General features: G+C 41.0%; 1 protein-coding gene across 1 annotated transcript in view; it reads right to left on the reverse strand.

Annotated features, from left to right (window-relative positions):
- Positions 1-12837, reverse strand: part of PRKCQ (protein kinase C theta) — a 187173-nt gene that overhangs the window by 118608 nt on the left and 55728 nt on the right. The window contains exons 3-5 of the mRNA XM_047867798.1: positions 9963-10162; positions 6514-6574; positions 411-573 (exon numbers count right to left, since the gene is read on the reverse strand). Of these exons, the coding sequence (XP_047723754.1) occupies positions 411-573; positions 6514-6574; positions 9963-10162 (424 nt within the window). The remainder of the gene's footprint in view (positions 1-410; positions 574-6513; positions 6575-9962; positions 10163-12837) is intronic.

Raw genomic sequence — 12837 nt, forward strand, 5'->3', positions numbered from 1 at the left:
ACCTATTAGCTCCAATGAAGAAGTGTTTCCTTTTGCACACATTAGACCAGCACAGTTGGGCTATCAAGGTGGTAGAACTTTCGACTGTAAAACTGTGCCAGCAGTAAAGAAGTCTCCCTCTTCTGCCCTTCCCTCTTATCCCCAGTAGCCCCCATTTAATCAGAAGCTAAAGTTCTTGGAAATTATTCCTGCTAGAGCTGGCTTCCTTGCTCTCTAGGGGTCACATTATGAAAATACTGTATAGAATCACACTTTCAGCTTCATCCATCCAGGTGAGGCCGGTGAAAAGGCTCATGTAGTATTTATGCCAGCACATCCCACTGAGGTAGAGCATGCCAGCCCTGGCAGGTTAAGAGGATGGGACAAAATGCGTAACGGGGAGCTTGGAGTAAAATGCCAAGTTACCATACCAGACAAACTCATGGCAGACAGAGCAAAATGTGGGTTGGGGGAAAAAGGTGGCGGTAAACTCGTGGCACTTGACGTGGTGTACTTTGGCCTGTTTGATGGCTCCTCGGCGGTGATGCAAAGCAAAGAAGCCTTCAGACTCGAATTCACTCATATCCTTTGTGTCTGCAGGAACAGGAAGGACAGAGAACGAAGTGAAGTTCTGCGATATGGCTGTCACAACTGGGTGGGGAGGATGGGGAGATGGGGAAGGGGTAGAGACGGACAAGGAATCAGGCAAGCATCGACACCAGTAAAATTCCAAGTACTTATTAAGGTCGGTATAGCACTAAGCTTCTTTCTTCAGTTATATGATACAGAATTATCACAGGGTGTATTACTGTAGGGTTGAAACAATGAGGTTGCATCACTGGCTCAATCCCTCACTCCTCTCTGACCGAGCTGAGCTATCCTCTTTCCATTTTTAAAACCAGAGGTCAGAACTTTCAAGGTATTTATCAACCTCTCCTATTCGCTGTCAATGATGAGTCAGCCAGAAAAAGCAGGAAGTGGCAAATACTTTTCTGCCTGTAATTCTAGAGAATACTGTGGTTACTGACAGCAACTTAGAAATAGCACTTTTTTTTTTAATCTCCCAGAATGCTTTACATCTGGTTGTTTATGGGCAGGGTCCAATAGACTGAGAGGAGGTAGCTAGACTTGTGTGTGAGGGCAAAACCACTTTCAAAAGTTGTTTATGCTCTGGTTCCTGACGTCTATAGTAATCAGGTGCACCAGCTACAGACTATGCTGGTCAGTGTAGAAAAAGCCAGAAATTAATAGATCACTGCAATCATTTGTTAATGTCTAGGTAATCCTGGATGTAACCTAGTCATTTATATCAAATCATCACATTAATTTCTTCAATTCACCCTGGGTTCTGGCTATTGGTGAAGGTACTATGGAAGTCACTGTCTATAGTGCCCTATGCCCTGATGACATCTTCCCAAAAGGCTAGAATACTAGTGATTTCCTGGCTGAAGCCCAGACCCAAAGAAAACACACAATAGCAAGGCAGTCATGGCTCAACAGTGTGATGAAAACCCCAGCATGCAAGAAAGAATAAAATAGTAAATAAGAAAGAAGGATTAAAAAAGATAATCATCATTACTGAAATAAGGATAATGAATTTAATGATTATAAGTTCTAAAATTATAATTTTAGGGGTGCCTGGGTGGCTCAGTCAGTTAAGCATAGGACTTCAGCTCAGGTCACGATCTCACAGCTTGTGAGTTCAAACCCCACGTCAGGCTCTGTGCAGAGCCTGGAGTCTGCTTTGGATTCTGTGTCTCCCTCTCTCTCTTGCCCTCTCTCTTTCAAAAAATGAGTAAACATTTAAAAAAATTAAAAAAAAATTAAAATTATAATTTTAAATACCTTGGAAGATTCTTAGATTATTTATTCTATTTCTTGTGTTTATACAAGCATAAAACATGGAAGTTTAGCAAGAGTAAGAGGCTCATATTTCACAAATAGAAAGAATTGACAATATTTAAACCAGATTACTTCCATTCTGGCTAAGTAGTGTCAGGGTCTGACAACACGTTTGATACAAATGTCCCTGACATGATACCTTATTTTCCACATCCCTAATAGTGGCCAGGCAGAAACCTATTGGTAGATAATGAGCAGGGGGCATATAGATGGAGACCTCTCCCCTAGGAATCCACCCAAGTCCTAGGCTACATTTTATGACTAAAGTCTTCTCTACGGTGGTCCACAGGTCTGTTTTATGGCAACTCCAAATTCCCAGATAAAGAGCATTCCCCATAACTCTCTAAAAAGTTCCACAGATGAGACATAATACTTTGCCTAATACTTTAAGGTTAGGTCATGTAAGTTTTTTTTATTTGGAACTGAGCTATAAATAATTGGGTTTGGCGAATGAGGGGTTGAATTCAGGGTCACTGAGGCAACTGCCATTTTCCACAAGTTCTGATATAAGCAGATCTATTTACAACTTGTGACTGGTGGAGTAGGTGGTTTGTCAGTAAGATTTGACTCATTTCTATTTTGGTCCAGATGAAATGCAATAAAGTATAAAATTACTTTTGAATTCAGGCAATAGAAGTGAGTTATTCTGGGAACCCTACTGTATTACTGTAAAAAATTATATGTACACACACACACACACACACACACACACACAGTCTGAGCGTCAAACTAGAATACTGTAAAATTTTTTTAAAAGTCAGAAAGTACTAGAAATAAGTTGACTCCCTTGGTCCTTTCTCTGATTTTCTTTATCCTCTAACCATTTTGGTCATTACAAGAGAGCAACTGTGTAAAAGCTCAGAATTTCTTGAATTCTTCTGGCATTTATGGGTTTTTTTTCTGAAGTAAGTTGTTCCTCTGTTTAAGTTTATTTATTTTTGAGAGTGAGAGAGAACATGAGCAGGGGAGGGGCAGAGAGAGGAGAGAGAGAATCCCAAGCAGGCTCCACGCTGCTAGTGCAGAGCCTGACACAGGGCTTGATCCCATGGACCATGAGATCATGACCTGAGCCGAGATCATGACCTGAGCCAAAGTCAAGAGCAAGATGGTAACTGACAGAGCCCCAATGAATGAGGATTTTAAAAGAGAATGGAGTGATTTGTGTGTGGAGAGCAATGAGCAACTTGTTTCCCTGTAGAGTAGAAAACTATTGATGCTTCCATTAAAGAGGGTGTGGGAGGCATGACATTATCTTTTTATTTTTAAAAAAAAATTTTTTAATGTTTATTCATTTTTGAAAGACAGAGAGAGACAGAGCACAAGCAGGAGTGGGGCAGAGAGAGAGGGGGACACAGAATCTGAAGCAGGCTCCAGGCTCTGAGCTGTCAGCACAGAGCCCGACGTGGGGCTTGAACTCATAAGCCGTGGATGAAGTTGGACGCTCAACCGAATGAGCCATCCAGGCGCCCCGACATGACATTATCTTAAACTTTATCCAAGACTGAATTCTGTGTCCTCCCCCAATTGCTTTCTCTTTCCATATCCCCCACTCCTACCACTCCTATTATCATTTTCCTACTCTAGTTATTTTAATAAATATGGTCAATGTTTTCCCCTTCATTCAACTCTCATTTTTAAAGAAGCATAAAGCACTTCAACCATGCACTTATCATGGGCATACCCTTTCATCTAAACTGCCATGAAATCTTACTTTCTTTTGGGCTCTTTATTTCATTCCTATAACGATGCCCCTAGACCAGATTCTCATCACCTTTCCACTGAAAAAATGAAATTGTGTAGGCTCTCTCCCTATCCAGTCTATCTCCTTTCACAGATCTGTCCCACATTCTGACACAAGCAATTTCCCCCAAATACTTTCAACACAACATGGCCTGCTTGCTATGGGACCGTGACTCCTTGTTGGTGACTTTCCTAGGTCTGCACACTCCTCTTGCCTGATTCAAGTCCTCCAAGATCTACCTTGGATTCTTCATTCTCAGTTTTTAGCAAGGGCCTCTGATCTGTCCAGACTGGTCTTCCCACAGTTCTGCAATGCATTAATATTTGTGCTTAAACCTGCATGTTTGCCTTCTAGAAAACAATCCCTCTTCTTTGCAAATTCAACTCTGCCTATCTTTCAATGTCCACTCCTATGGAATTTTCTGGAATGAAGGCAACCCATACTGACCTCTTGCTTATTCGGTATTTATGTGGCCTAGGACTAAATTCTTCTCTAATTGTTCACTCTCTACCACCTCTTTGATCTAGGCTTAAGCTCTTGAGTATGAGAACTCGTGTCTTGGTTTTTTGAATCCTTCTGAAAACTATTTTTTTTATATCTAGTAATAAACATTCTTACAATGGAATGAAATTGTATACTTCTGGTCATCAATAAGGAATTTCCTAGTTGGGTTATTCCTTAATAGTGTTTGCTAAAAATCGAGCTTTGGGATATATAAAAATTTAGAAATGGAGTCTCAGTGTGGGTCTAGGTATAAAAAATTTTAAATATGACAAAATTTTACTCTTAAAAAAAAAACCCTTCCTGGACTTGAGTAATCACAATCTGTGAAATATCATTGTTTTCACCTTATCTGAATATTCTCTCTCATTCTTTTTTTAAACCTTTAAAAAAAATTTTTAATGTTTATTTATTTTTGAGAGAGAAAGAGAGAGACAGAACATGAGCAGGGGAGGGGCAGAGAGAGAGGGAGACACAGAATCCGAAGCAGGCTGCAGGCTCTAGGCTCTGAGCTGTTAACACAGAGCCCGATGCGGGGCTCGAACTCACAAACTGTGAGATCATGACCTGAGCTGAAGTCAGATGTTTAACCGACCGAGCCACCCAGGTGCCCCATATTCTCTCTCATTCTAACAGAAAATTGAAGTTCTATAGCCGTAGGATGAGTGACCATGAACTGTTTCTCAAAGCAGCAGTCTTTAAATCATTTACCCAAAATACTTGGCATTCTCATAGAAGACTTCTTTCAGTTTACATTAGATCATGTTTTGAACTAATGGGAAGAACACACTTCTTCTACCTGAGGGAACTGAACACCATTGGAATTATCATTTGGGCCAGCACTTTCACTTTTTAGGCAGGCCTGGTTATTCAGCTTCCTACAACCACTCTGTATCATTTGGCCAACTCAGAAAGAGTCCAATGCCAAGTATTATGTTTCTAGAGCCTCTACAAGATAAAAGAAGAAAAGTTCAGATTGTATTGCTGCCTCTTTAGGAATCCACTTCTTTACCAAAAAAAAAAAAAAAAAAAAAGGATTATGGAAAATTTTGAATCCATACCAAAGTTGAGCAAATACCGTAATCAATTTCCCAGCACTGATCATCCGGCTTCAATAATTACAAGTCCATGATCACCACTCTTTTTCAATATACCCTATCTACTATCCATACCTGCATACCAACAGGTTGTTTTGAAGCAAATTCCTGGTATGATATTATCTATAAGTATTTTGGTATGTATGTTAAAGATGAGTACCTGTTTTAAGAAATAAAACCATAATACCATCTTCGCACCTAAAAAATGTATAACAATGTCTCAATATCACCAAATGTCTGGTGAGGGTTCAAGTGTCCCCGATTATCTCATCATATATATTTTTTAATGTATTTGCTTGAATCTGGAGCCAGAGACATTGTATATGTTAAGCCCAGACCCAGAAAGCACCATAAATCTACACTAAGACTTGCTTCTTGGTAGTAAAACTAATTCAGGAAAAAATAAAATCAATTTGTAATCCATAAGTACACAGATCCACCCTGAGGTTTAGGGTTTTATGAGTAGCAGCATTTGATTTATTTACACAGACCTTTGGTGACAGTACAAATGCAACGGAAGGAAGAGACAGGCTGTCACAGGCACCAAGAATGAGGGCTCGGAAATGTAAACTCTCTGATTCACGTCTGTGTGTCACGTGGGAATGAAACTCTTTAGCTTTCCTTCCTGTTTCTAAAAGGATTTGAGGTGACGAACTTGAAGCATTATTATTTTGCTACTAGCATTATGGAAAATACTTACTAGTGTCCCATTTATTTTGTATTTTACTGAGATTGTGATTGCCTAGTTTATCTATCGATCCATCTATCTATAAATGTTTATTTACTTATTTTGAAGGGAGAGCCAGAGAGAGGGGAGAGAGAGAATCCAAAGCAGGATTCTCTTGAGCCCCAATGCCAGGCTCAATCCCACGAACCGTGAGATCATGACCTGATCAAAAATCAAGAGTCAGATGCTTAACTGAGCTAGCCAGGTATCCCTGATTTATTAATTTATACACAATGTATATACACATAGTGACACATAAACAGAGCCTTTTATATTTACGTTACATTCCCAAACTGAAATAAAGACAGACTGTAAAAGCACTGAGCACTGAGTTCACACCTTTTGGAAACTAACGCTATATGTGTTTTACAATTCTATGTGTATCTGGCCCAGATAGTACATTTTCAACTAATATTTGAGCACCACTGAAAACTTTTAAGAAAACTCACTGTGTTTCCTTTTCTCCCAATTCTCTTCTGTATTATTGCAAAAGTCAAATAAATTGCACGCGAGAAAAAGGCCCATGCCCTCCACACCCCCAAAGGAGAAGACAAAATATCACTTGCCACTCATTTCCAGAAAGTATCTTGCATTCATTAGCATTCGGCCCTCAGGTTTTAGCTCTAACTGATGGAGAGAGAGAGAAAAAAAAGAAATATCAGTCAGAATGTGAAATAATCAGGAATTTAATGACATAGTAACTGGCGAGTGTAGTGATGGCCAGAAGATTTCCAATGTAGAGCCCGAGAAACGCCTTCTTCTTTCGTTTTACTCATATAGGTCATCATCAGAGTAGCACAGCCTCCGTGGATACAGCCTTTCTCTCATTAAAACACCCCAGAAACTCATTAATTTTGCTTGGAGATCCAAATTTCCAATAGGAAGCAACACAGTTCTCAGTTTCTATTTGATTTTCTTGCCCCGTGCTGCTTCCTATCTGTACACTTGCTGTAGGGCAGATTCAGATCGCCACCATGACAAAAGAATCAGAGACACCAGGGCCAGCTAATTGGGGGAGCAGTAGGTCTTTTGGAAGGAAAGATGGATCCTGCCTTGAGGGTGCCTACTCAGTGTCCCTAGGTTAACCAGGGCATTAAGTGGAAACAGTGTTTTCCTTTCGGTAGGAGCGACTGTTTCCTTGGGAAAGTGCTGGATAATCTACCAAGGGAAACTTCAACTAGATGAGTCTAAGAATGGATAAAAATGCATATTTTAATATCGTCATGTAGAAGAGACCAGAACAGAGTGACATTAAAGGGATGATGCAGGATATCATGTGATGTGACGTGGGGGAAAATGACAAATCCAAGAAAACTTGAGTACTATTGCTCACATCTGAAGCCACTGCACTAGGTCGTTAGTATACGGAAAAGACTCAGAAGGTGAGCTGAAGGTCAATATTGGTCATTGCATCCACGGGTTAACCAGAATCACTGAGAAATAGTCAGAAATGTGTGGCTGAACCCAGGACTGAATTGAACCGTGGTTAAATAATTTACTGGCTGTGTGACCTCGTGCGTGTCACTGAGCCTTTCAAGATCTCTGCAAAGCTGACATAATAATGAGAGTTACGTCACAGCATCATAACTATTTGAATTTTATGAGAACATAAGCATTTACTGCTTGGTCAACTATAAATCTTCACGCAAGCTTAAAACAGATCAGTGAGAACAGAAGTGCTTTTAACATCAAGTATATACACCTTGTCCTCCGGTTTGTGGTATAAATAATAAAGACGTTGGCAAAAAGGCACCAGGAAGAGCAAGAAATAAGGGGCTCGTTCCCAAGTGAAGTGGGGACAGTTGGTCCCAGGTGACCACCAAGTTGTGGGAATTAGTGATGATGGAGGAAGTTGAACCAGTTGGCTGCTGGAAAACCAGTAGCCATAGGAAGTCCTGTTTGCATCATGCCTTTGAGAGCGAACCACACAAACAGGTGAAACCTTGGGAAAGCGGACGGTAAGTCTGAGTGCGGTGCGGAGAAACTGGATGGAGTCTGGGGAGGTGAAGGGGCAACTTTCAGACAATAGATATTTTTTAAGTAGAGACATTTTTAAGGAAGTGGATTTCAACAGAGCAAGGGGAAAATCTAAGCCCAAAGCACCCTGTTGGCCCTTAAACACTATAAGTGAAAGCAAACTGAGAAATGACCTTGAAACAAAGAGCTGGACAATGTAAAAAGGTTGCTAGATAAATGAGGATCTGAGGGCCACCAAGTGCTTGTGTCTAAATAACTTTAGAATGCAAAAGAAGTGAAAAGTCTGACAAGAATAAAACCAGGAACAGCCAAGGCAAGAAGGCAAATGCAACTTTAAGATCTAGATATAATAGAAAAGCGACCTGCTCATCAGCGAAGTCTAAATAAATAATTAAAAAATTAGTTGTCCTTTCGTTACCTGAAAAGGAAATCAAATAGCATGCTATTTAAAAAAATTGGAGATTTGGTGACTTTAAAAAATGAGGCAGGGGGTGCCCAGGTGGCTCAGTCGGTTGAGCATCCGACTTTGGCTCAGGTCATGATCTCGCGGTCCGTGAGTTCGAGCCCCGCGTCAGGCTCTGTGCTGACAGCTCGGAGCCTGGAGCCTGCTTCAGATTCTGTGCCTCCCTCTCTCTCTGCCCCAACCCACTCGCATTCTGTCTCTGTCTCTCTCAAAAATAAATAAACATTAAAAAAAATTTTTTTTTAAATGAGGCAGAAGGCAGAAAATAAATGGGAATGAGCACAATATGGAGGGAGACTTGGTCGAATGAATGTCTTCTCCCAGCTGAGCTAAATACTGCCCTGCCTTAAGCTACAAACAGTCTCAGGGTCTCACATTCTCTGGTTTGTGTAAATCCTTTCATGCCAACTCACACATCTGTGACGTCATTAGATTATTTTGCCTCTTCTTACCTGCCTCCGCAGTCCCTCAAGAGGAGGTCTGTTTCCATGATCCTTTCTCCAAGTGGACACGGAATTCCTCCAACAGATATTGCTGGACTACCTTTTCTAAACATATGTAAGCATGGGAACTTAAAAAAAAATCTTGGTATATGTCTATCTTCAAAGATTACTTTAGTGTCACCAGCAAAGATGTTTTGAATATATATTCTTCTAAAAAGTACTGATTTTTTTTGAGGTCAAATGTAGAACACTGACACAAAAATCTAGTTGGTAGGTTTCTACCATTCCCATTTTGAAACCAGTGACTTCAAAACCTTCTGGGTGGAGTTCTTAAAAATCTGAGCTACAGGAAATAAGAAGCAGAAAGATAAGATTCTCTCCTTTTGCATAAATAATAAAGCATTTGAAAACATTTTCTGGGATTCAGGTAATTTAAAATCAGTATTTACCGGTGGGTTTTTTTTATTTTCATCATTTTGTAGACCCAAGAAATTTTCATTAGAATTTTTTTACGCATCCATATTTTACTCTTTTCTTTATCATTTCTAAGCATTTGCTACCCAAGCAGTTATAAGCTAAGTTTTCCAAAACTTGCGGTAACATGGATTGTTTATGACGTACTTTTTACTGCAGAGTGAGCCTTACAAGTGAATAGGGCATTTGTTTTAGGGCTAAAAAAATTGATAGGGATAGGCAAAGTATGGAGAGGGCAGACCAAATATCACATGGGTCTTTGCTGTTCCTCTCATCTATCTGTATGTTTCTCTAATCTTCGAAGGTATCAAAAGATCACACAGATATGATACCTCCATAAATAGGGAGCAGTTAGGTTCCCAAGTTAAGGGGGATCTGTGATATTTCTGAGCTTACTTTTGCACTTATAAATCAGTAAGTGTTCTTCACAGCCTAAGAGACCTTCTTCACCTTAACATAGGAATCAAGATAGAGCGTGTTGATAAGTTTTATAGTCCACAACGAATAGTCACTGTCGTTAGCAGAGAATCTGTTTTCTCAAGGCTAGTGTGTCATAAATTCAGGATGACACTGGAACTACGCTCTTGTCTTTGGTGAACGTGGTGCTGACCACTGAATGGTGTGACCTTTCAAAGAAGCCTGCAGCCTGGATACTTACCCATATCTCCGCCTTGCCGTTGTTCTTCCTGCATCGCTCAGCCAGAGAGGAGAGCTCGACAGTAGTTTCGGATATTAGGTCCACATTCTTGCCCTTCACAATGATCTGCATGACTCTTCCCTTGTTGATGTGGGCATCGAAAGTGCTGTCCCAGGGTGGGTACATAGTTGGCTTTTTCTGGATATACATCTGCCCATTCTCTGGGAACAGAAAGATATGTTCTCGTTACTCCTTTAGCCGACTCTGGGAAATAATTCTACTTGACGTTGGCACCCATTCTCTCTGTTCTCTAGGATCTATAATTCCCATTGGAAGGTCAAAAACAACACACACAACACTAGAGACAGGATGAGACAGTCCCAAGGTCTACATGCAAGGTAATGTATTGAAACTTTAAAGTCAATCTAGTAATTTAGGCAACAAAAATTGGATGTCTTGGACTAGCAGTGTTCTTTCTCTATTCAACAGTTAGTTTCTTCACTTTGAGGGTGAACACCTGAGCAAATAAAAAGACATCAGGGCCTCGGCTTGATGTATTTGGGAGGGTAGAGTGACCTAGGTCCCATTCTCTACATGTTATATACTTTTATGCCTTTGGGGGTCTTCCTTTGTTAATCTGCAAAGGGTGGACACACTAATTAATTTCACTGTCATCTGGTAAAAAAAAAAATGCTGTGTGTTTATCTGAAAGACTCTGTGGCAAAATTTAAGGTTTATGGTGAGTGCTTCTTTATTTCAACGTTTATTTATTTTTGGGACAGAGAGAGACAGAGCATGAACGGGGGAGGGGCAGAGAGAGAGGGAGACACAGAATCGGAAACAGGCTCCAGGCTCTGAGCCATCAGCCCAGAGCCCGACGCGGGGCTCGAACTCACGGACCGCGAGATCGTGACCTGGCTGAAGTCGGACGCTTAACCGACTGCGCCACCCAGGCGCCCCGGTGAGTGCTTCTTTAAAAAGATATTTAGAAGTTTTCTATTTGACATACATGCACTATGAGGTAAAACTTTTGTTCTTTTCCATTCTTTTTTTTTGGGGGGGGGGAAGAGAAAGAGCATGGTGGGAGGGGCGGAGAGAGAAGGAGAAAGAGAGAATCCCAGGCAGGCTCCACACTGTCAGCGTGGAGCCCGATGCAGGGCTCGAACCCACAAACCGTGAGATCATGACCTGAGTCGAAATCAAGAGTTGGACGCCTAACCAAATTGGCCACCCAGGTGCCCCAAGATAAAACCTTCAAAACATAAGGAGCCATTATTTGCTTCTCTAACTCTCAAGAAAGGATACATTTTACATGTATCATGCACCCTAAGCAAAAACTAACAGGTGACTCAGAGAGGCGGTGGTCTTAATCCATGGGGTCAGGGAAGCAGGCTATAGACCTACAGGTGAGGAAAGGCAGGCAGCCAGGAGACCTGAACGTGGTTGCTGAGAACCGTGGTCAGGGTGATAAAGAGTAAATAAAACCTTCCCAGAACCACCAAGGTGACTGGGAAAGAGTTTGCTGGTGGAATTAAGTAGTGTTGGTATAGCTTTCATCCCCACTGGATTTTCTATAGTATTTATACTTTAATCATTTCAAAAGCAGCAAACTGCAGCTGTATCTGAACCTCGGTTTCTTGTGATAATAAGCACACTACGTGGCAGATTTAAATGCAGTCATGTTGGTAAAGCAAAAGGGAAAAATCCATCTAAGCACGGAAACAAAGCAGTTCTGACTCCCGATAGCCCCTTCTCTCTCACGCACAATGCCAAAGCGGGACACACGCCTAGCATTTGCTAAATGATTTGGGAAGTATATAAGCACTTGAATAAGTGGAAGCTTCTAATTCTAGATAAACCTGGCTATGAAAGGGATAAACTCTGACAACGGTGAGGGTGGAAGAGGAAGGGGAAGATTTTTATGGCTTGCTTAAAAAAAATTTAACCGGAGATGGGACTTTTGAAAAATGCCAATGGCAATTCTATAACGACCGGAGTAACATTTTGCTTCCACGGACTGGAAGCCCTTCTTTCTCAGAACTCCTCAACTGCAACCATTCTCCACCCCCTGCATGGGACAGAGATACGTGCACAATGGCGCTTCTCATGGTCTCTCGCTAGGTTTGTAAGCACCCAAAAAGAGGACCAGAGCTCAGGATCCTCTCTATTTATGGTATGTTTTTATCATTTTCAAAGGCTCCCAGAATGACAACACTCTGCCCTGTTGACTCATTATGGAAAATGCAGCCTAACACCCTCAAGATTGATAGGGTTTTAAAAATTGGTGCGGCCACTATGGAAAACAGTATGGAGGGCTCTCAAAGCTTAAAAATAGAATTATCATATGATCCAGTATTTCCACTGCCGGGTATTTACCCAAAGAGAACAAAACCACCAGTTTGAAAAGCTACATGCACCCCTATGTTTATTAATGCAGCATTATTTATATAATAGCCAAGATATGGAAATGACCTAAGAGTCCACCAATAGATGAATGGATAAGGAAGATCTACGTGCAATGGAATATTACACAGCCATAAAAAGGATGAGCTCGTGCCATTTGTAACAACATAGACAATCTAGAGGGTGGTAGGCTCCAGAGAGAAAGAGAAATACTATACAATTTTACTCATATGTGGAATATTTTTTAAAAAAACCAAATGAATAAATAAACAAAAAGCAGAATCAGGCCTATAAATAGGGAGCACCGATGGTTTCTAGAGGGGTGGAGTGGGGTGGGGGATGGGCAAAATGGGTAAAGGAGAAAGGGAAGTCTAGGCTTCCATTTCTGGAATAAGTCACGAGGATAAAAGGTACAGCACAGGGAGTATAGTCAGTGGTACTGTAATAGTGTCCTAGGCCGACAGATGGCAGTTACCCTGGTGGTGACCATAGC

This window comes from Prionailurus viverrinus, chromosome B4 (assembly GCF_022837055.1).
Source record: "Prionailurus viverrinus isolate Anna chromosome B4, UM_Priviv_1.0, whole genome shotgun sequence".
Taxonomy (NCBI): Eukaryota; Metazoa; Chordata; class Mammalia; order Carnivora; family Felidae; genus Prionailurus; species Prionailurus viverrinus.